Source organism: Suncus etruscus, chromosome 9, assembly GCF_024139225.1.
Source record: "Suncus etruscus isolate mSunEtr1 chromosome 9, mSunEtr1.pri.cur, whole genome shotgun sequence".
NCBI classification, from domain to species: Eukaryota; Metazoa; Chordata; class Mammalia; order Eulipotyphla; family Soricidae; genus Suncus; species Suncus etruscus.
The window spans coordinates 54662223-54688011 of NC_064856.1; the positions used below are offsets into that span (position 1 = coordinate 54662223).

General features: G+C 34.0%; 2 protein-coding genes across 2 annotated transcripts; one reads left to right on the forward strand and one right to left on the reverse strand.

Moving 5' to 3' along the window:
* The first annotated feature begins 565 nt into the window (after window positions 1–565).
* Window positions 566–4485, forward strand: LOC126018493 (olfactory receptor 52N4-like). Its single transcript, XM_049780626.1, has 2 exons — window positions 566–602; window positions 3455–4485. Exons 1-2 carry the CDS (start codon window positions 566–568, stop codon window positions 4483–4485), a joined length of 1068 nt encoding a protein of 355 aa, XP_049636583.1.
* Window positions 4486–21475: 16990 nt separating this feature from the next.
* LOC126018314 (olfactory receptor 52N1-like) lies at window positions 21476–22444 on the reverse strand. The gene is given in 1 exon segment (XM_049780469.1): window positions 21476–22444. A coding segment is annotated over 1 exon segment (966 nt). The 5' UTR covers window positions 22442–22444.
* Window positions 22445–25789: the final 3345 nt, after the last annotated feature.

Here is a 25789-nt window from a genome sequence, read left to right on the forward strand (position 1 = left end):
GGCTGGAGAGATAGCATGGAGGTAAGGCATTTGCCTTTCATGCAGGAGGTCATTGGTTTGAATCCCAGCGTCCCATATGGTCCCCCGTGCCTGCCAGGAGCAATTTCTGAGCCTGGAGCCAGGAATAACCCCTGAGCACTGCCGGGTGTGACCCAAAAACCACAAAAAAAAAAAAATGAACTGAGGGACCAGAGAAGTGGCACAAGCAGTAAGGCATCTGCCTTGTTCGTGCTAGCTTATAATGGACAGCAGTTCCCCCAACATCCCATACGGTCCCCCAAGCCAGGAGCGATTTCTTAGCACATAGCCAGGAGCAACCCGAGTGTCATCGGGCGTAGCCCAAAAACAAAAAAAAAAGTGAACTAAATGTTAATAACTTTCAATAACTCACAATTTTTATATGAATAAAATTTTTCAAGTGTAATCACCAATTTTATTACTTTAATATAAATCATATGCAAAACGTATGTACAATATGTGTTAGTTTTGTTTGTTTGTTTGTTTTTTGGTAATCAACAGTGTTTATACAGCTCTCACACTAGCCCCACAATACACAATCAGAACCATGAATTCTGCTAATTGGGTACCTTCTGCGTCCAGAGGTGCCTTCCATGGAAAGCATCAGCTGCCGATTCTTGCTTTTCTGAGGCTCTCCGCATGGTTACAGAAGGATCATCACAACAAAAACCAAAGATTAGGGAGAAGAAAGAGCAAAGTGCAATCAAAGACAAACAATAATCGATGTTTCATTTTTTGTGTTTTAATGGTGGCATGACCTAATGTTAGTTTGTCTTTTTAAAATTTATTAATATTTGTTCTCTCTAATTATCTACATCATGATTATTCACATGTAGTTAGTCCAATGCATATTACAATTTTTATTATTAGAACCAGATCGTACATTATAAGACAGAAATTATAGAAAGGATATTGGTACTTTAAGACAATCAGAATAAGTATGATAGTTTTACAGACACTGTAACATTTTACTCCTGACTGATTACATTATATATTGATATTAGTGAACATCAGTATGTAGTGCAGTCAGTAGAAAATGAGTGAAATGTGAACTAATGAGAGCTAATCTATCATATAATAGCAAGGACACAGAATTCCATCAATTAAATTAGTTTGAGATGAAACAAATATGGATATAATAATGTTATAATAATGAGGCAATTAGAGCTAATGAAATAAATGTGAATAAAGACCAGGATCTCAAGCCCATTTCTTCCCTCTCTTCTTTTAATTCCTTTAAACTTTGGGTTGTGTTTTATTCACTGGATTATATTCAGCAATTGATGCTATATTCTTTTTTGTGTGTTAGTTTTATTTAATATAATTTAACAATATCTGTAATATCAATCTTAAAAATAAAATGTCATTTATTCATAAGCCTGTCAGAAAAATACAATGGCAATTTGACTATTCACGAAAAGGCATTTAATATTATAGGTCTGTAGTATATTTTTCTTAAATTCAGATTCTAAAACTTTTGTTAGTCATGCAATTAAAAGCTTAAGAGGACACCAATGTTTTAACATAAAGAACTGAGTGAGGATCAGCAAATAGTCTAGCATAAGACATAAGTAAATGTCCCACATTAAAAATTTTTGTGAACAAATGAAAAAGACAATTTAATCCTTGGACTATAGACAGATATTTTGAAAAGTGAAGATAAAAAATTGAAATAATTAAATTTCTTATATTTAATTAAATAATTAATTTTAGTTTTGGAGTCACCTGGTTGTGAACAGCATTAATCTCTTACTTAAGCTCATTGATCAGTCCTAGTAGTTAACTGTATGTGTTGCCAGTAATTGAAACTGGATCAGCTGCATGCCAGACAATTGCCATACCTGTCGTACTGTTTCTCTAGCGCTATATAACTCTTTTGTCATGATTCAAATAATTATTTTAAACTTTTTGACATTGAATATTTTTTGAATGACTTGCATAGTACAGATATAAAATATATTCTGGTCTATAAGATTTTGTTAATCTTGGAAGATCCAAAAAATAATGAGCATTTCTCATATTAACATCTTAAAATAATACAATTTATCTTATCCTCAGATCTTTTCCTTAGCAATATAAACCCAGTGCTTTATTATTATTATTACTAGTTTCAGGCCACACCTGCTGGTGTTCAGTGGTTACACCTGGTTCTAAGCTCACGGGTCAATCCTGGTGGGGTGTATAGGGCCATACATGATGCTGGTTGGCCATGTGCTAATTGTCAGACCTTCTGTGCTATCACTCTAGTTTCCCAATAATTTATTATTAATATGCAACTTTAGGGTTTGGCACTATTGTTTATCCCAACGAGTTTAACCTTCCTAAAGATACTACATTAAAGTCTATTTGTGGGGATGTCAAAAAAGGAATTTTGTAACATGAGGCGGGTAATGTATTATTGTGACATAAATAAGGACCAAAAAAAGAGAACTCTGATTTGTCCATTTTGTTGTCAAAATATAACCATACTTCTGGTTGAATAATAATTTTCTTTTCCTCTAAATATTTTATATGTGTAAACTTTACATAATTGTTATTTCTAATTGCTCCTACAAAAATGTAATATTATTATAGTGACACAAGAAGAGATCTTAAATAGTATTTTTGGAACATGTTTATTCTGTATATATACATATATATCTATCATCAAAACATCACTGATAAATTTAAATACATAGAAGTTTGAGACTTTTTTAAATATTTAAAGCAAAAATGAATAAATAAATTAAGAAGATTCAGGATAATAAGAATCAAAATCAAGATGATTACAAATGAAGCAGGAAAATTGAGGATGCTTTTAAAATTTAGGTATAAAGAAAGTTTATCTATTTAGAGGTTCCATTTATTTAGGATAAGAGACAGAGTAGTAAAATACTTTTTAGACTGAAAGATATAATGATTTAATATTTAAAATATATTGGGGATATTTTTATCTGTTGTATCATAAAAATGAATATAAGCTGGCAATAAAGAATAAAAATATTAATTAATAATAGTAAATATACCTTAATCATATCTATTATGTTATAGTAAGGTATTAAATACTATTTTTTAAGAAAATACTTAAAAGCAGACATATAAAGTATTTAATACTGAAATGAGATACTTTACAAAAAACATCTGGAAGGTTCACAGCATAATTACATTTAGTTGTATTTTAAGATAATCTATATCCATTTAATTAAAAATAATGCTAAACAATATTTGTGATAAACCTGGAGTACAGTATACTAAATATAAATATTTAAAATATATTGATAAATTATAAATTATAATAAAATTATTAATTATTAATTAAAATATCTTATTGAATTAGAATATGGGTTTAAGTAAAATTTGCCTGCACTTAATTTTAAATATTATTATGAAAAATTTTAACAAAGTAAAAGAAAATATGTGTCCACAACTAATGTTTTTTCTACTTTTCCAAATATAGGAGGGTTAAAAATCAAAAATCCCCTAAAATTCTTCAAACTTGTTAATGAGTTTAGCATCCTAATCATAGTAATGCTGAACCAAACAGATGTGACACCACTCTCATTCATCCTTAATGGGATTCCAGGACTGGAGGATATGCATCTCTGGATTTCTTTTTCATTCTGCACCATGTATGTTGTGGCCATGGTAGGGAACTGTGGACTCCTCTACCTCATTGGTTTTGAAGATTCCCTGCACAGATCCATGTATTACTTTTTAGGTATGCTTTCATTTACTGATCTTGTCATGTGCTCTAGTTCAATCCCTAAAGCTCTTTGCATCTTCTGGTTTCATCTCAAAGAAATCAGCTTTGATGAATGCCTGGTTCAGATGTTCTTCATTCACACTTTCACAGGAATGGAATCTGGGGTGCTTATGCTTATGGCCCTGGACCGCTATGTAGCCATCTGCTACCCTCTTCGCTATTCAACTATCCTCACGAATTCTGTCATAGCAAAGGTTGGTCTTGTCACTTTTCTAAGAGCAGTGCTGCTCATCACTCCTTTGATATTCATTACCAAACGGTTACCCTATTGCAAAGGGAACATAATACATCATACCTATTGTGACCAGCTGACCATAGCCAAAATATCCTGTGGAAATATCAGGGTCAATGTTATCTATGGTCTGACCATCGCCTTTATGATCGGAGGATTTGACATCCTATGCATCACAGTTTCCTACACTATGATCCTTCGGGCAGTAATCAATCTCTCCTCAGCAGATGCTAGGCAGAAGGCCTTCAGCACTTGCACTGCCCACATATGTGCCATTGTGTTTTCCTATAGTCCAGCTTTCTTCTGTTTCTTTTTTAACCGTTTTGGGAGCCACACAATTCCTCCATCTTGCCACATAATTGTGGCCAATATTTATCTGCTCTTGCCTCCCACTATGAACCCTATTGTCTATGGGGTAAAAACCAAGCAGATAAGAGACTGTGTCATAAAGATTCTTTCAGGTTCTAAGGAAACCAAATCCCACAGCACCTAAAAAGGATATGCTTTTAAGAAATAAATGGAAGAAGAAAAGAAAAGAAAGTTTCGTTGGCTAGTAGTATCAGTATAATGCCTCTTTTTCAAAAAATGAATAAAATATGCTTAGCAGAGAATTAAGTTCCTCACTTGGGTGGCATGACCATTCCTTCACCCCATGAGGATTTCTTTTATTTTATTTCACTTACCCCCATAGAAGACTAATCTCATCATTAATCAAAGATCTCATGAAGATAAAAATGACTCAGAAAGATCATTGTCTCCCAGTTGGCTATTCTCTTTTCAAAGAGTAATTGGGATTTTCAGGCTGAGAGCCAATGTCAATTTTCTTTGATATATTGCCTAACGGTCTGGAGTGGTAAAGAGAGGGTTGAGTGCTTGCCTTGCACACTGCAGACCCAGTTTTGAACTCCAGCATCCTAAGTGCCAGAGCCAAGCGTGTAAACCCTGAGCACAGCTGAGTGTGCCCTGCCACCCTCATTGCTTTTCTCATCATTCTAAAAGTATTCTAAGTTTTTGGTTTCATCTTTCTTATAGAGAAAATAGTAAATATACTGTAAGTCATTAATGGCATAAAATTCCTTTGGGTCTGAACAAGTAGACTGAATATAGTTAGCAAAATAAATGTGAAAATGCAACTCTTTTAACTAAGTATTAACTTTTTAAATTAGCTATAATGACTTGAACTTTTGTATGTATATAAATCAATTATTTTGCTCTAAACTATGGGTTATGGTGTTTAAGACAAACAGAATATCAGGAAAAATATAGAGTGTCATAATCTTTATTATGATGGTCACATAACATCAGGAGCTGATATATTTTATACAAAATATGTAAAGACATTTATCTAGTTAGGTTATAAGCAAAATGATTGAGATACGGGGCTGGAGAGATAGCATGGAGGTAAAGCGTTTGCCTTTCATGCAAGAGGTCATCGGTTCGAATCCCAGCGTCCCATATGGTCCCCTGTGCCTGCCAGGAGCAATTTCTGAGCATGGAGCCAGGAGTAACCCCTGAGCACTGCCGGGTGTGACCCAAAAACCACAAAAAAAAAAAAAAATGATTGAGATACATCATGAAAATATTTACCAAGCTTAACTATACTGATAATAGATAAATTAAAGTACACACAAAGAAAATCACCTCATAAGAGAATATTAAAACGTAATGAAGTGGTCAGTTTACAAATCATATATATAAATGAATAAATTGAGAGCTTAAAATGTGAAACCAAAATTTATATAGCTGAAAAAAATCAAAACTGCAAAGAATTACAAATTTTAATATATTCCTCAACAGGATAGATCAATAATAAAGCAGCAAATATCTACAAAAACTCAACATCATCAATAACTATAAATTTTATAAAGTATTTTATACAAATACATCAAAAACATGTTCTTTTCCAAGTACCCATAGAACTAAATCTTAAAATAAAAAATAATTTAAAATAATCGTAAGCATGTATATCTTATATTCCAGCTCTTAAGTTTATATTATGAATTAATAACAGTAATAAGAGAACATGCATATTCTTGGTAGCCTAGCAAGATGTTCTAAATAAATTGTGTGTCAAAGTGAATATCTTGGCATAATTTTAAAAAAGCATACTGGCCAAATAAAAATCAGTATACCAAAAATTTTGAAACTCATTATATGTCACTGAAAGCATAAAGCACTACATATATACATAAGAGAAGACTTCCCAAGATACACCCTAAGCTCCCACCTCAATATTCTAGGAAAAGTATAAAAATATAAATATCAAACAAGCAAAGGAAAGAAAAATAAAATATCAAAAATGAAATTGAATATAAAAATATAGTGAGAAAGCTAATGAAGTAGAGCTGGCATTTGAAAAAATGATTAAGATCATAAAATCTGATCTTCTAAAACTCTGCTTGCTCTTCTAAACCCTAGATGAGGTCGACAGATCAGCTGACACCACAGGGCTTTTTTTCAATCTGAAAGTTGATTCTCTTCTTTTCCAGCTGGGTCTCAGTAGCCTCCACAACTGACCACATTGTCATCTTCTTAGTCAGCTATCTTAATATTTCCTGAATCTCTGCTTCCTTTTCCAAACTTCAGGTGAGGTTAACTCCTATCTTGACCTTGTGGGGCTTTTATTAGATCCAGTAACAGAATCTATTCCTTTCCAATTGAGTCCTGCCAGCCTCCATGCTTGATTCCTTTTGCAATCTTAGACAGATACCTCTAACTTACCCTGTATATTTTGCTTCTTGACATCTCTATTTACCATTCCTCACACAGTTCAGACTTATACCTTCCACCAGAAGGTGATAACCAATAGAACAGAGCATAGCCTATTTCCTCAGAGATTCCCAAAAGCAGCTATCTACAAATATTTTTGCTCAGCATGAGAGGATCATAGAAATCCAGTACGAAAGACATATAGAACCCCACCAAGCTAATTGAGTAAAATCAAAACAAAACAAAACAAAACAACTATGAGGCCACTACCAGAACGAGCCAATTTTTATAAATTTTCAAAGAGTGACTTAAGTGACACCATGTTGAAGAAATTTATTGATATCAAATAAGCAATGGCACAGATAATCAACAAAGCACAAGAAAGCATGAGAACAGAAATGAGAATAGTCTAATCAAAAGGGACAGAAGTGAAGAATGTGGTCAGTGACATAAAAAAAAATGCAACAAAGATGTGAGTAACAGAAAAACAGCAACTCAGAAAACATCAAGTATCTTTGAGATGCAGGAGACCTCTAATAGCAAGAGATGATAAATAGGAAAATGTTAAATTCTTTCAGTTCCAGAAAAAGATGAAAATGTAATTACTTATTCCTCAGCCAAAACAAACAAAACATAACAACAACATTTTAGAGGAGTGAGGTAACTAAAGAGGAGAAATATACATAAGGGTTTGGAAATGAGTAGCAAATTAGGATGGTGTTAATGTAGGTCATGCCTGTTTGATCATCATCTCATGTATTCTTATCATCTAACAGTACAGCTATAGAGCATGCTATTGATATATGTTTTATGATCTTAATGAGAAAAAAAGTAAAATGGAATCAAGATTCTGTTTTCTGAGTCTCATCCACAATAGACTAGAAGTGATTTTTCAAAGTCCAATTTTTTCAGAAAGTTGTCTGTCTGGCATATAGTTTCATGGCTCTGCAAAGATCTCCAATAATTTCTCTTGGGTGGTTATGCTTTTGCAAGTGATTTAAAAATATTACCTAGCTTTTAGAACAATTACTTATTATGCATTATTTAATTGTGCTTACTCAAAAATATTGTTTCTGTTTCATTGGATTTATACTGTCAATGAAAACTTTGCTTCTCATTATCATTTTATGCCTGATTTTGTAAATTATATTTCTAGTAATTTATATTCTTTAAGATTGTTAATTATAGTAATATTCAAAACATTACTGAATATAAGCTTCAAATGAACTAATATAATGTAATTTAAGATAGAATTTATGTTTTAATAAATAACATTTTCAAAATATTTTTCTAAAACATACATGTTTATATTAAGTGCTTGAGTCCAGCCCCAGATAAATGGGGTTGAAGCAGGGGAAATCACAAGGTTTATGAAAACAGACAAAAGGGAGAAAAGCATGGTGTTAGGGGTTCTCAGCCTCATGGACTGAAAGTCCTGACTGACATTCATGAACAGTATTATCAGGACTAATAAACATGGGATGAGGACTGAATACCTATCTAAGGCTAATCAAGCCTACACAGGTTTTTATATCATAAAGAGGGGTGTGTAAAATCTCTATGGTAATCTTTATTTTGGGCAGGTGGCAAAATAAATGAGTGAATCTAAGAACACCACTCTACAGGGTGTATCAACTGTATTTTTTGTCTTTTTTTATTAGACATCACTTTAACTTATATTTTTCTACCTTGAGTAAACTATTAGTTGCTTGTCACGTCTTCTAAAATGTGTTCAGGACATTATTTCAATAACAAAATTAATTGAATGAATCTTTGAAAATACATCAACACCATGGTTATAGGCAATGAAGTTGAAAGTTATAAGTAGTAACTAGATACTTCGGTCTTCTGAGAGTTTTTTTTTTTTTTACTGTTTAAAATGTACTTTCTCTTTCTTTTTTTTAATATAATTTTTATTTTGATCATAGTGGCTTACATATTGTTGACAATAATATTTTAGGTACATATTTACATAAAATCAGGGGGGCTTCCCATCCCCAAATTGTCCTCCCTAACCCTCCTTTTTTGTCCTACCTCCCATTTCCTCTTCCCTCACCCTCAGGGCGGCTAGAATATGTGGTCCCCTCTGTATCTAACCTACTACTTAGTAGTCTTGCATCAGTTTGGTCTTGATGCCTCCCTTATTTCCCCCTTTAATTGGGGGCAGGGCTAGCTAGTTCAAGTTACGTGGTTTTGCCTGAAAAAGAGAAAGTAAATAAACTGGGGTAAGGGTCTAATACCCCGAAAATGGGTAGAATCCTTCTAGAGGTTCTCATCATCAATTTGGGAAGTGAATGAGAACAAGAAGGTGAAACACTCCACCAGTACCAAAAGAAGTGTCAAATATCCAGTGAGGACTCCGGTTATATCGATAGGCACCACAAAAAACAGATTAAAAACATAATAATAAAAAAATAAGAAACAAACAAAAGAAAAAACAAACAAACAAAAAAAAACACACCGTGGTCTTGAAATAAGAAACATGGCGTAGCACAAAACGAAAGAAGAGAAAGGAAGAGAGAAAAAAAATAAGAATAATTGGGGACAACAATTTCAATAATCACATCCAAACAGAGAAATCGACCAAAATAGCTAGGTAAACAAAAATAATAATAACGATAATAAATGAAGGTAAGATATACATATATATATATATATAAAATGTCCAAGGTTTTGTGTTTTTTGTATTTTTGTTTTTTTCCCTCCTGCCCTGGCACAGTAAATATTGGGGTCATTCGAAAAGGAATTCACTTGCCCTATGCGATATGGGGTTTCTCCGTCCTAGGAGTATAGTGTTATGGGATCAGCTCTTTGCTCAGGATCATTACTCTCCCGGTGGTGTTTTTGTTTTGTTTTGTTTTGTTTTGTTTTTTTGGTGTGTGGAAGACTTCTGCTCTGTCCAGGGTGATACAATCAGAGCTCTGTGTTTAGAGGTCTCAGTATCTGCACAGATTCTGAGGTAGGACTTATGGTGAAGTCAGTCTGTGAATCTAGAGGTTCTGTTACCTCAGTGCCATTTTAATCCATCTTCTGTGGTTGGTGGTCTTGGTCTTTGCACTGAACCTAGGATGGCATCTAGAATAGCGTCTTTCTTTGTGCTTCCAGAATCCCCTTTCCGTTACAATTGTCTCTGCCGGACCTTTGGAACTGGGGATCATGCTTATTGTGCAGGTCTTAGCTCAAGCCCTAGACTGGGGCTTTTTTATTGGTCCCAAGATGTATACAGTCTGGTCGTGGTTCTAGCAGCCAGTCATCTGTAAATCACGATCTTGGCTTTTTGGACCTACCAAAGGGTGCCACGTCTTCTGGTTTTGTCTTGTCGTTAGCTGGTAAGGTAGGCTAAACTGCTCTAAGGTCAAGTTGTTCACATTTTCCTCATTGTCGGGATATCATGTTAGAGCTGGCCCTTGTTGTTGACCCTGCAGTATTAAGGCTGTCCCAGATGGAGTTTGTTTCTTGCAGCTGTTGTGAAGAGCTGTGCCGTTTCTATGTCTGGGATCCAGGGTTCAAGGCTGGATGAATGGTATCTAATCACCTGAGGTCTAAGTTGATTCCACATGACATATTTTCAAGGTAGGAGATATCCCTGTATTATAAACAACTATGAGTTCCTATCTCTAGTAGATAAGAGCTCTTTTTTTTGTATGTAAGATTTCCCCTTTATTTAGTGTGCCTTTGCATGGGGAAGTGGTGCTCCGTTATATTGTCGGTGTATTTGGGGTGGACAGAGTGGGTAACAGAAATAGATTGCATACCCAAAAACGATAAAAAAAAAAAGAAATAAAAGTATATGTGCCCACAAATGTATATGTAGGACAAACATTTAAAAAAATTAATTAATTAAATAAATTACAAAAAAAAAGTAATAATAATAAGATAAAATGAGTTAGCGAAGTTTTTAAAGGACCAAAGTGGTGCTACAGACTACTTTACAATTGGGGGAGAACAGGTAAAGAGGTAGTGTATTACAGGTCTTATTCCTATGTTGGAAGTACAGTTTTTCTGAGAGTTTTAACAGGAAGTAAATAAAAATACTATCATATCTCATAGCTTTAACACCAAAGGGTGTATCAACTTTGTAATTAATTTTATTTATTTCTTGGATTTCTTTATATTTAACATATCCCCCATTCTTTTATATTCTTTACTGGAGAGTAGCTTCACAATGGTTGACATTTCAACCTTGTCTGCTCAAGCTCTGTAGTAGCATGTCCAGACTACACATAACAATGAAGATAGAATGATTAAAATAAAAAGAAAAGTATTAAAATTATTATAACGGAAAATTATTAAGTGAATTATGGTCAGCAATACCTTCAGTCATATTTCCACACTTGATCTTAGCCAAAAGACCGAGAAGCGATCATATTTCCAAGTAGATTGCCTCCAGAGAGAACTTTTATTTTGTGACATAAAGTATCAAATGTTTCTTGTTGAAAAATTTGTATATAATGAGAAATATTTTCTTAATTAAGCAAATTGTTTAACTAGCTCCTAAGAATGCTGTTTTATTATATATTTTGGGAGTCATACAAATTAAGTAAATTTCCAATCACATTTTAGACAAGCTTTTATTTATAAGTTTTTTATCTTGTCCCCTAAATAATCACTGCTTGCTGCAAATCTGCTAACAGAGTAACAATTTTGGCAACAGTTTGTTGCTGCTAGTGCCATAACAAACTTACATTTTTGTGCCAATTCTCTACAATATGAACAGTATGAACACCCTGGTGGAGAAAAGTTGCAGCAACAGTAGCAGTGGCAGTTAAGGCTCTTCGTCCCATGATTCCCAAAATAAGGATTGCTATAAAACTTTTGAATTATTTTTTCTCAGTCTCTTATCTAACAAGCTTTCCAAAATAATCATCAAAGGGAATCTTGCCATGATCTAGGAATTTTAACTAGCATCTATATAGATTTAAGTAAATAAAGGGAATCTATAGCTTTAAATAATATGCTCAAATTCAAGCAAGTGAATAGTCTGCAAGAAACATAGATCAGTTTCTTCTTTTATTTTCTTATCAACTATCACCTTTCCTATCAAGATAATGCAAGATATTTTTACACTGATTTATAAGAAATGTGTTTTATTCTTTTAGTTAAACAATCATATTCAGTTTTTCAATAGGTTTAAGTTCACAACTCATCAAATCTGGCCAGAAGGTATTATTTATTAACTTAGGTCATTTAAAGGAGAATCCATGAACAGTTCATGCGAAATGTTTCTTTTTAGTATTAATGAGGGCTAAGGCCAAATCAATCTGCAAATTTAAATTATTTCTTTCCTTTGGCTTTACTGATGGTAAGTCAGAAGTGCAACTAATTTGAGGTAATTCAATGTTTATATAATTTTCTGGACCTGTAGGATCCCATGTAATGGGCATTCAAACAGTTTAGTTAATTAATGCCAAAGGCAGTACATTCCACTCTCTGCATTAGCTCACCTGCATAAGTTACCAACACATCAAAATGACTATCTCAGCTAGAAAACATAGTGTTTGGTGCTTTACCAGTATTAATGAATCAATATTCTTGGGCAAACATATTCACTTGTCTCCTGTGTGCATTGAAACCAGTTAGGTCTTGTCCAATTTCTTGAATTTTAAAGTTTAGGTTGGGCATTTTCCTATAAAAATGCAAGCATGCCCTCTCTCCCAAACTTTCACCCATCTTTTTATTCATTCTCCTTTTTCTTCATCCTTGAAACAAATAGGTTGATTAGTTTGGGTTTTATTACAAGCTTTGTCAGTGTTTTTCTGCTGTTGAGATTTTTTCTTCTTCTTAAAGAGGTAATAAGACTCTATGTATTTGTTGCCTGGGAGACTCTTATTCTCCCTCTAATTGTTTTTGTAATTAAGCTTTTAGTGAAACTTTGGCTCTTTTTACATAGCCTTATAAAGGATGCCAATAGAGTGTTTAATAGACCATCTTTAAAAATGTTTTAAGTTTTTCAGACATATGCTGAGCCATTGTCTGTCTTATACTTTTAGGGACACCCATGACTACAATACAGAAATAAAGAACTTCAAGAACACATTTTGTTTGTTCCTAAGAAAAATGTTGAACCCATAAAAATCTTGAATATTCTGCTAGTCAAAAGATGTGTGACATCTACCTGCCAGAGATTACTAACATTTTATTTCTAAAAATTGAAATGGTTTTGAAAGGAGTTAATGATTATCAATTTTCCCTATGAAGTCAGAAAGACCCAATTGCCATTCCTAATTCATTTGAAGCACTTCACTCACCTGCTGATTAGTAAGTAAATGTGATTATTTTATTTGTATCTTGGCTAATTAATCGGTATATATACACCATTCTTAATATAATATTTTCCTATTTATCTAAATATGTCTCCATTCTCTTTTGTTGCACATGAGACAAAAATATCCATTTCTTTATTTTCCTTATTGATTCAAAATTCCTGTGAGAGAATGCTTATACTGACAAATTAACAGACATATTAGTTCATCAGAATACAGATCTTCTGCTATTTCCCTAGCTTGGGGGTGCTGGGAGCCTTGGTAGGCCCCCAGCCATCCTCTCTCCTGCCCCCCGGCCCCCAGGCCTTCCCTGGGACCCAGCCCAGGCTGGGTCCAATTGGAACAGATGGGTCAAATTGGGGGTGCTGAGAGCTGCTCATTTTTACTAAGGCAGTCTCTGGCAATTTCTTAGCAGGCTACATGTTCAAAACTGCGTGGGGGCAATAGCCCCCATGCGCACGGTATATATATTAATAGTATATTCTATCCTTAAGTTATGTTTTGTGTATGTAGAATGTCCATCTGGTATTCTGCCCTTTCGCACACCCCTGTAAAGTTCATTTTCACTCCTTAACTCTATCACCCCCAATCATCAGTGCACCCCATTTACCCTTTTTAACTTCAGTACTGCACTGTTCTAATCACACACCCAAAGTGGTGCACTGGATTTAACAACCCCCAACTATTTTAAAAGACATAAAATGGACATGTATGGCTTTTGAATATTTTATGTCTATTTTCTTTGACAGCTATAACTCCTACTAAATATTCCCTTATACAGTGAAGATTTCCCCCACTTTATCTTTTCTTCTCTCTGTGAGCTGTTCAATAAGGAATATTCGGTGAAGGAGTCCCTCAGTTTAATGCTTATGTTTAACCATGTCATGGGGATTTTTGAACTTGTTCTTGCAGCCCCCATCTGGGCCTATAATGCCATGTGGCATTGTTCCTTTTTGCATAGGCACATTAAAATGGGAAAATACTATACATACAAATAAGTTCTTATCTAATAGAGGTAGGAACACAGAAATCTTGTAGAGCAATGGGTCCTTACACCCTGAACATTGACACAGGCCTGGCACAGGCCTTAGAAGAATGAGCATTTTCCATTCACCCCTGAACCAGGGAAGCTAACTACGAAACATCCAAGGTCATTTATAACATCATCTGGAAGCAATCCTCTACCAGGGAAGACCCTACCGCTGCTCTGACATTGACCTGCTCAAAAGAAACTTCCCTCATAATAAGAAGACTTGACAACAACTACCTGCTTACAGGACAGGGCTCTCTGCATTGCCCTCTTATTGTGAGGTAAAACTTGAGGACGTATACACCATCCTGACTTCAATTTAGGATATGCATATTACAGAATCTTTAATACAGAAAAATGATACCAACAACAGAGACTGTGAAAAATAAAAGTGTATTGGCACTACAGACAATGACTTGGATTGAACAAACTAGTTGGCCTGGAGCCTAGAGTTGGTCTTCTGCCAGGACACTTCTGGGGTAGGGTCTCCTTGTATTTAGGCCAAGGCTTTTCCTTTCCATGTCCCTCATATTTTGGTGATCCTATGCAAATAAAAACTGCAACTCTAACACCGTTTTTATGGTGCTCCTTTGACTCTAATCCTTAAAAAATATCCACTTCAACTTTTGAGGTTAACTTAAACTAATATGCATGTGCAAGGAAATCTAAGAAAATACTATGCCTTCAAAGTTTAAGGAGTTACATAATCTTTTTTTTTTTTTGGTTTTTGGGCCACACCGGGTGGTGCTCAGGGGTTACTCCTGGCTGTCTGCTCAGAAATAGCTCCTGGCAGGCACAGGGGACCATATGGGACACCGGGATTCGGACCAACCACCTTTGGTCCTGAATTGGCTGCTTGCAAGGTAAACATTGCTGTGCTATCTCTCCGGGCCCGGAGTTACATAAATTTTATGGCCTTAGATTGCTTTGTGTACTGCTAAGAAATGTTATAATGTACTACAATCTGGGGACTTGAGGGACAAAGTAATTGCACATGGGTTCTATTTTACTTTTGTTAAAGTTCTTTGGCTGAAAGTTCAAAATTAAGTTATCAGCAAGGGGTTTTCCTCTAAGAATTCTGTTTATGGGTGATTGTCCTTCCATTGTAACTTTACCTTGTCCTCTTTCTTTGCATCTTTGTTCTCATAATGTAAAAATAAATTTATTTTAAAAATGTAAAAAAAAAAGAAGACAGATCTTCTAAACAGACTTCATGAGTCTTGTATTCATTCTAATTCTAATTAAGCAGCTGTGATCAGGTAAAGAGAACTATTCAAACTGGGATCACCTTTAAAAATATTGAATAATTTACTTAATCCATATAAGGGATGGCCAGTCAGCCAGTCAAATTTTTTTGTCTCCTGAAAATAGTTTAGAATACTTAATCAATCAATCCTGAGCTGTATATCTTATGGCATGATTACATTCATATTGATTAAATGGTCAAGGTGTTATATTGAATATTCCTTCTGAATTTTATTAAATGCTATGTTAAGTCCTGCCTGAGTCAATTGTTCTTTTAACATTGGAATAAAAGCTTGAGGCTGATCAGTTTAGGTGAGTCTAGGAACCGATGCCTTATCTATCATGATGAGTTAAGATCAGGCCAACAAAAGGTTGACAAATGGGGCTGTTCCTTGAACTAGGGCCCTCTAAAGGCACCTGGCTATTGGCCCTTAATTAAATTAACAATAATAGAAAGCATTATTAATATCTATGGAGGTCATCATACATTGTAAACTATATTATGATTGTTTGATTATTTTACTTCTATGTAGAAAATTTTGATTTTCTGTAATGATTTTACTAGGAGTGCTACAATTTTCTAAGAGTGCTAAAATTTTGTTGTTAGTTTCATAATCAATCTTTATTCTAGAATTTAAGATGATTTTTCACAAACTTTCTCAAAACTTAAATTTTAAAACAATTCTTCAGATACAATAAAATTTAAAGATCTTCTTATAAAAATTCAGTTTGACTCTGGCTTCTTTCCTTAAACCTCAGACTTTCTATATATTCCTTTACATTACTTTTTTTTTTGTTTTGGGGTCACAGTGGCAGCGTTCAAAAAATAATCATCTTTTGAAAAAAAAAGAAAAGCATATTATGAATTTAGATGTTTAAAAATTTGTCTTTTTCTTGGGGAGGGGGGAAAACCCGGGGGCACTCAGGGGTTACTCCTGGCTCTATGCTCAGAAATCGCTCCTGGCAGGCTTGGGGGACCATAAAGGATGCCGGGATTCGAACCACCGTCCTTCTGCATGCAAGGCAAATGCCCTACTTCCATGCTATCCTTCTGGCCCTCCTTTACATTAATTTTAATTTTGTACTATAATTTTTTTCAAAAGCAGTCCTTTTCACTTTAAGACTTTTTTCAGAGGCTGAAGAGATAGCGCAGTGGTAGGAGATTTTCTTTGCAAGCGGCTGACCCATGACCAACGGTGGTTCGAATCCCAGCATCCCATATGGTCCCCCGAGCCTGCCAGGAGCAATTTCTAAGCACAGAGCCAGGAGTAACCCCTGAGTGCCCCCGGGTTTTCCCCCCTCCCCAAGAAAAAGACAAATTTTTAAACATCTAAATTCATAATATGCTTTTCTTTTTTTTTTCAAAAGATGATTATTTTTTTATTAACACCAGTTATAATTTATCACACTTGTGAAGTTTATATAAGCATAGAACATATTTTCATTTCAGGTTGAATTATCATTTTTTAAAAATATCGGTATAACTTCGTTTTTGGTGAAACATAATGTTTTCATGGCTGCATATATGTACAGTTCTTTATTTTATTATGCTTTTCTTGATATTCATTTCTGTTGCCTTTATAGAACCACATTTCATAGATATAACCCCTTAGTATAGCTTGATTTCCTAAGAAATTTGAAAACAAGTTTCTAATAATTTTTCACTTTTTTATACCCAATTCTTTATTTTGGGTGGAAATTAAAGTAAGGTGAAATTTTCCTAGCAGTTTGCATATAAAACTGACCCTTTTTCCTTCCTCCATCCTCTTTGCTTTTTCCAATCTGTGTAGGGGAAAATTCATTAGCATAAAATAAAACCTGTTCCTGTAGCAAGCCTTTAGAGAAATGGATTCTTTCCCAGTCTGCATCCAATTTTGGGGAGATCTGTCTGACCTGTATGTAGGTTTCCTCTGATGAATCAAATCCTTGACTCTCCTTGAAGAGTGTAGTGAGGTTCTGGGCTCTAATCATCCCCCTTACACTGTTCTTTACCTATACTGGGACATTCATAAGAGCCATAGCTGGAAACTCTCTTCCCAGGAAAGCCCATAACCAAAACGTAGGGCAGTATGAATTCTCAGCTTTTTTCCAGCATGGCCAGAAGTGTCCACAGTTCCATCCATTTTAGTCCACCTACTTCAGACTTAGCTCTAAGAAAATCCTCTGAAATGGTTTGGCAGTCCACTTTTGGTCATCAAAGTTTTCTTCCTCTGATGACTTCTTCAGGTGGGATACATGTATCCAAGTCTGAATTCCATCCACCTTTATTGCAGTATGAGTGACAAGAATGACCACATACAGTTCATTTACAGTTGAAACATTGGGGTACAGCCTGGTGTCTGAGGAACCTCCCCAGGGCTGAAGTTGTGAGGAAGCTTTGGCTCATTTTACTGTAGGACCTCAATGCTTGTGTGAACCTTTTACTGGATCACCTTATATTACCTTAGCTTTTAACAAGGGCCCAGGAAATTGACTATAGTGTGTATTTTCAGTTATCGACATTGAAAAAGATCAGATCAATTAGATAGAGAAATCAGGCCCTGGAAGAGTAAATGGTCCTTTCTATCCTTGGGAGAACAGAGCAATAGAAGATGCTCCCTCTATCATGATTAAATAGAAAATAAACAACAAAAACCAAAGCTTCATAAAGCTGTATCTGTTTCCCTGAGCATTTAGGCATCTGTGTGAGGTCACACTGCCAGTCTAAATCAGGATGAGCTATTTAATGCTATACAGGTGTCACCTGGAGAAGAGGTCCAGCACTCCCAATAGGTTTAGTAACAACACATAAAGCATGGCTTTGAGTTACTTCTACTGTCCTTTTCAGCCTAAGTTCTCCATGGTAACATACTGGCTTCCACTATCCTAGTCAGACTAGTGATAGCATGTACAACTTTTATTTCCTTCATGACCAATCTATTACAACCAGTAAGTACATTCTTATGTGGGTTATCCAAGAGGAGTGGGCTATAAGTTAAGCCCTCTAAACTACATTTAATTCAGTCAGCTACAGAAAAATAGTTGATCTCTCCATCTTCACCTTAAAGCTGGCCAGATGGCTGAATAAATTTGGCTAGTTTCTTTGCATAAATTCAGTAAGAATGGAAAAATCCCCACTTGAGGCACCCCATTATTTACAGAGAATTTCTATGAATTGTTCAAAGACAGAACAGTTAGTTTATCAATAAAGACATTAGCATTTTACCAGTCACATCAGGGTTACCCAAGCTTGGCTAATGTAAAGTTGTGAAGGTCAGGTCAACATCACAAGTCTTTAATCCTCTGTCAACACTGAGAGCAGGACCCAGTCTATGGATAGTCAGTGAATATCTAGACATTCCTAGACTATTTCTGATTCTCCTAGGCAAGTCCTCCTCTATGAGCTCCTGGAGGTCATCAGAGTACTTGTATTGTCTCTGATCCTGTCATTTAACCTCAACCCCATTTAACTCTATTTTTCTGGAAGAGGGCTCTTGAATCCATTAGCTGACTTTTAAGATTTCCTATGTGCATGAGGAATAAACACCACTACAGAGAAGAAAACTTTCTGCCACTATTTATACAAACCAACATAGAGGCACGAAGTATAGAAAATACTGATGGTGTTAAGAAAAGAGAAAAAGTAAATGTTTCTTAAAATTTCAGAACACACAGAGCAACAGTTCACAGAATTCTCTTCTTTTTATCGCAACATTTATAAATCCATCCATTATCTTTCTTGCATAAAAAACACGCATCTGTGCTTCTTTATCTAAGCTTCTCTTCTTTCCAAAGGGCGATCCTGTCACAGGCAAAAGCATGCACCCAGAAAGGAGCACCAGAAAGTGGCATTCTTGGCTCTGTGCTTTGGTCTCTTTCCATGTGTTTTCCTGTATTGTTCTAAATCGGTGCTGTGAATCAGGAGGGAAACTTGAAACTGCTCTCTTTCAATTTTAGACAAATTGCTAGACATTCTTATATCTAACAGTACAATTGTCTTTTATGATACTTATTAAAAACCCTTAAATCAGTTTCCCATCTTTTGGATATTAACAGTCAAATAGCATTACAACAAACTACTTTAACAAGTACTCAAAAGTTTAATGTTTTTAGTTTAATTGTAAAACTAATTATTATATAATGTTCACTTTGGCAACATATATACACTTACTATATGGTCAACTATTCATCTTCTAAATTTATATCCAAAACAATTGAAATATATTATACAAATTAATTTTACACAAATATTTATAAACTATTTTAGTTAAAAATGAAACAGTTTCAAATGCCCATACTTAATGAATAGATAAAAAAGTACTGATAAATGTCTACATAAGCAACTATATTTTATTCATGAAAAGAATAAAGTACTAATAAATGTTGTTACACTGATAGATGTAATTAAATTTTTATAACACAAAATATGTGGAAAATCAAAAAAAATATTGTGAAACCATAAATTTACAGTAAAAATACTTTTGAATGTAGCAAATGGGTTGTTTATAATCACAGGTAGAAAAATATTAACGGCAGATATAAAGGAACAAGATGGAAAAGATTTTAAATATAGACATTTTACTATCTTGTTGTTTTTATTAAAATACTAATGAATTTGTATTATCTCTTGCTCACTTATAATTTATACAAACATATTTTATAATATTTAATATACAGCTGAAAAAATAACATACATTTACACACAGGTCAAAGAGCCAAGTTAATAACATAATTAAGCAAAGAGGTCAGATTATACTAATTACATTATTTTGAAGATATAACATAGATGCATAAAAAGTGAAGTCAGTTTCATCATTCAGATAAAAAACTTCAATTATTCTCAACACTTTATAAGAACTTCTCCATCATACTATTACAAGACATTAAACTAGTCACTTGTTTTCAGTTTAACATTCCTAACTCCTTCCTTCCTTCCTTCCTTCCTTCCTTCCTTCCTTCCTTCCTTCCTTCCTTCCTTCCTTCCTTCCTTCCTTCCTTCTTTCCTTCTTTCCTTTCTTCTTCCTTCCTTTCTTCCTTCCTTCCTTCCTTCTTCTCTCCCTCCCTAGCTCCCTCCCTCCCTTCCTCTCTCTTTCTTTCTTTCTTTCTTTCTTTCTTTCTTTCTTTCTTTCTTTCTTTCTTTCTTTCTTTCTTTCTTTCTTTCTTTCTTTCTTTCTTTCTTTCTTTCTTTCTTTCTTTCTTTCTTTCTTTCTTCTTTCTTTCTTTCTTTCTTTCTTTTCTTCTTTCTTTCTTTCTTTCTTTCTTTTTCTTTCTTTCTTTCTTTCTTTCTTTCTTTCTTTCTTTCTTTCTTTCTTTCTTTCTTTCTTTCTTTCTTTCTTTCCTTTCTTTCTTTCATTCTTTCTTTCTTTCTTTCATTTATTTTTTTTGTTTTTATGTTGCATTTAGCTGTGTTTAACAATTACTCATGATGTAATGTTCAGGGGCACTCTTGGAGATACTTAAAGGAAAAATGTGGTGCTGGGAATCTAGTTGTGGTTGATAGAACAATACCTTACATCTGTACTATCTCTGATGAAATCATCTAAAGTTCTAATACATTGAATTAGTTTTGAATATTTAGGAACTTAGTATATATTTCACATTGTGATATGTATTATTTTTCTTTTACTTGACATATTTTAATAGACTACACTTACTAATTTATTTAGTTTTGTGTTTTTGGACATAGTTTCTGATTATATTATAATTTTTACATCTTATACATTGTATGCTAAATATGAATTAGTGCTTCTATACTAAGAAATTAAAAGAAATTAACAGAAGAAAATTATTTGTAAGTAAAAATTAACTTCTAATACTTTGAGCAGGAGAATACTAAATTAATACATTTCTATACTATACATAATAATAGCTCAGGTTTTTCAAGATATTCAAACTTTCTAAAAATAACAGTTCTAAAAAAATAACAGTTCTAGTCAAAATGATCTAACCACTCTATTACCAAGTTTTACAGATTATTATTATTCAGGATTTATAAAACAATTATGAATCTTTAGTGAAAGAATCATTAAAATCCTCCACAATTATAGACGTTTTGGAGACATAGTATTTAATAAAGCTGGCTTTGTATACATGAGCATAATAGACTCTCAAAAGAGATAAAAAATCAAGTTTATTCAAAAACTTTCTGTGACTACATTCTGTTTTCAGAATCTAGTCCAATAATAAATTGGAGAATTAATATTGACTTTGTAATCTCAACCTAGTTAAGAGAACTGAAACTTCTCTAATCACCTTATTCAAATGTTATGAGAAGAATTATGTTTCCTCTGAAACAAGAATCTAATAACACTTTCTAGTATCTGCTTTGTTTTTACTCCATATACTATAGGGTTCATTGTGGGAGGCATGAGAAGATAGAGATTAGCCATTATAATGTGTATATGTGGAGGAATAGTATTTTTCCCAAAGCGATGTGTAAAGAAGGTAAAGAAGGCTGGTACATAGGTGATTACAATAGCACAGATGTGAGCAGTACAGGTACTAAAGGCTTTTTGTCAAGCATCTGCTGATGATAAACTCACAACTGCTCGAAGAATCATAGTGTAGGAGATTGTTATGCACAAGATATCAAAGCCACCAATCAGGATGGCAACCATCAAACCATAGATGGCATTGATCTTAACATTACCACAGGATATTTTGGCCACAGACATATGATCACAGTAGGTGTGTGGTATGACATTGCTCCTACAATACGGCAGGCGTTTTGTGAGAAAAGTAAAAGGGATAACAAGTATTACACCTCTAGTGAAAGTAAGGAGTCCAGCCTTGGCAATGATTGAATTAGTGAGGATAGTAGCATATCGTAGTGGATAACAAATGGCTACATAGCGGTCTAAGGCCATGAGCATGAGCACCCCAGATTCCATTCCTGTGAAGGTATGCACAAAGAACATCTGGGTCAAACAGGCATTAAAGTCAATCTCCTTGAGGTTGAACCACAATATGCAGAGTGTGTTGGGAAGAGTACTGGTACACATGAGCACATCTGTGAAGGAAAGAAGGGCAAGGAAGATGTACATAGGTCTGTGTAAGGATTCTTCAGAATAGATAAGGTATATGAGACCAAAGTTCCCTATAATTGCAATACTATACATTGTACATAAAGGTAAAGAGATCCATAAATGAACTTCTTCAAGACCAGGGATGCCATTTAGAATGAATGTTTTGGGAGTTAAGATGGTACTATTTGGAAAAAGCATAATGACTAATAAAGCAATTTAAAAAATTTTCTATAAGCTAAAATAAAAATAAGCTAATAAATTAACTGAAAGGCAGTACTCTTTTCATCATGATCACTATGGGGAACATTAGACAATAATATGATGAACTATCTGAGTCCAGTTGATGTGAAGATCTGGATGTGTCTTTTTATGTGGTGTAGCTCATTCACTAGGTTGCAGTTGACAGTTGACAAACAAACTGAACAATCAAAGACAGAGTAGATATTTGTTGTGTTCTAGGTGCTCACCATCTTGATTAGAGATGTTTATTCCATTTTGATATGTTATCAATCTTCAATGGTCTTTGTAAGGTCACTTTTCAAAGTTAATTTGTCTTACATATAAGACATGCTGACAATTTCAACCTGGTTTTTGCTCAATTTCTGCCCTTTTAGTTTTCAGGAATCTTAAATGTAGAAAGCTAAAAATCATATACTGTGTCAATAGCTTTCTTTAAGGAAATCATATCATCATTTAAAGGTAAAAAAGCCCTTTTCAATACCATCAAAATATCACCTGTTAGCATCTTTAATCAGCATCACAGAATAGATATTATCATTAAAAGTGATAACATTAAAAGTTAATGATTTCCCAAATAAATAAAGTCTGGTCTAATGGCCTCTAAAGACTAACTAAGGGATACACATACTAGAATATAGAATGGAAAGTAGAATAGGGGTTTCTTTGAAATATAACACTTTATCTTCTCTTCATATCACAATTTAGAGAGTCATAAGTTAAATATTTTATCTTCTATATAAGCACAGATATCTTCTATATGCAGCACAGATAAAGTGTATATTATAATAAATGAGATGCTCAAAATATTTTCTCCCACATCTTTAAGTGCTTAGAAATTACTCCTGTTTTGTGTTCATACATCACTCCTGGTGGTGCTTGGGGAACCATATGTTCTGCTGAGGATAGAAACCTGTGCAAGGTGAGTACCCCTCCTGCTGCATTATGACTCAGGATCTGAAAACACATTTAAGTTAAGAAAAAAGAAAGCTTTGAGATAGCAGGAAACAATTAAAAATATTTAAGTAATAAAAAGGATTTTATTTGGTGCTTTAGTGCACTGTGAGGCAATAAGAACAAAGTCAGAACTATAATACATGGATGTACAAATCAGAAATAAATTGTGGTTGACTCGACTGGAATATGTTGTACAATTCATTTGACTCCAGGGATGTTTATATGGGAGTGAGGCATTTGGACTAAAACAGTGCCTTTGAAATTTTTATGCCTGTGTTTATAGGTAATTGTTTTTTGGGTTATTTTCACTGTAAATTTATGGTTGTACAGATGTGTTCTTCCTTCAATTTCACAGATATTCTGTGTCATAAAAATGATATAAATATGAGTTTTCAAATATGAAGATTGAACAGATAAGTCAAAGAGTTATTGAGTTGAGACATGATTTATATGTCATAACTGTGAATTCAAACAGAATTCCCTGAAAGAAGTGGGCAGAAAAACAGCCTTCTAGAATGAGTCTATAATCATTTTTTCCTTTTAAGCAGTGTAAATCTTTTAAAATTATTATTCTGGTAGTCACAGTGAGTAGGCTGATTATATTATTTTAGACTGCTTCCCAGAAAAATTGTATTAATAGGTGAAATATGACTAGATGTTCCAAAGCAAAACTATAGACTTGTATGTATAAATAGCCTTATAGTAAAATACCTTACACCTTTATAAAAGTTAGAATAGTCCTAAATGACAATTCTTTTACTCTATTAACCTTTAACTATTGCAATATTCACCTACCTCTTTAATAAGAACACCCCACCCAATTTAGAAATATGCTTACCCTGAAAGCCATTGGAGATATTCAAGGAACTGAAGACACATCATGGGTTAAGTCATATTTAAATGATTGTGTGCTCTTGGACCTGCTTGAAAGATTGGATATATTGAGATCATAGGCACAGGATGAAGTGGTTCAAGGAGGAAACATTGAATGTGTGTGTGTTACTGTAGTCTCAGAGGAATAATTATTGCATATATGTTGTGGTGTCTGTAATTTGATTTAAAGAAGGACACTTAGGAATAAGATCTACCTTAGACCTAAAGTTTTTATCTCAAACCATGAGATGTTTTAGGAATTATTTTATTCTTCACCATAGTTATGTATTGTACTTTTAAATCCTTTGAAGAATATGCATATTTAAAATCATTTTAACTTTGAGAATCATGTCTTTTTGAAACAGAAACTTATTCTATTTCAAAACCAGAACAATGCCATACACAAAATTAGTACTAAAAGTAGTATTGGAGAAAATAATTTATGTTTGTTTACAATTTTATGTGATATTTATATTATTAATAAATTTATTTTAATTTTTTAATTTTTTTATTTTTTATTATTTAACCAACTTTATTACATACATGTTTGTATTTGGGTTTGAGTCATGTAAAGAACACCACCCATCACCAGTGCAACATTCCCATCTCCAATGTCCTAAATCTCCTCTACCACTGCTCCAGTCCCTTTTATGATTTTTATGACACAGGTCACATAAAAGCCACACACTGAAACCAAATAATATGATCATCTAGATTCTCTCAGGTGAGATTTGACAACAAAGTAAAAAACGGGATATTCCCTTTTGAAAACGATTTGGGGAGTGTCTTCAAACACACCAACCCATAATACCAGAAACCTTGGCAGTACCCAAATACCACCACCACCATATTCCCAGCAGAAAAATGGCCCAGATCCTCCATCAAACTCCAAAATAAAATAATAGTCACTAATACTTTCCAAGTAGTCCAGTTCTGGTTGATTGATTGCAGAAAGGTGCAGAGGAGCAGATTCCCTTTTCTCCATAAGCTACAGCAGCCGAACATTACACTCTACACACCTTCCAACAGAAATGACCCAGCTCTGAGACCTTAAGACCTTACCAAACTTTCCAGACAACAAGTTTGTTTTAGACCTAGAAATCCTTGACATTTCAATATTTTATAGTAGTGTCAGCTCAGTATTATCACAGCAAATCTGATGGAAAAGTTGCATAGTAACTTACTAAGCTCAATGAGCCTAAACAGCAACATGGAATGCTCAATTTAGCACCAGCCACAACCAAGTAAATCCTTACACACTGATGTTTGTATCACAGTCAGTATCACTATGAAGAGATAACAACAATTTTAAATTGGTATTTGTTGATAATTCCTTTTGCCTTTGTGTTGTAACAAGCAATATGAACTAAATTTCTTAGTGTTTGCTTGGAGGTAGGCTATGGTAGCTGGATTGGGGACTCTGATGAAGAGGTCACCTGGAGATAAGATTAGTATTTGAACATTTTGACTCTATTACAA

What these genes read in the sequence shown, in the direction of transcription:
- LOC126018493 (XM_049780626.1), top strand. Translation starts at nt 566, where the DNA reads ATGAATTCTGCTAATTGGGTACCTTCTGCGTCCAGAG. An exon ending in GGTACCTTCTGCGTCCAGAG is followed by an intron (nt 603 to 3,454) that starts GTGCCTTCCATG and finishes TTCCAAATATAG; the next exon opens with GAGGGTTAAAAATCAAAAAT.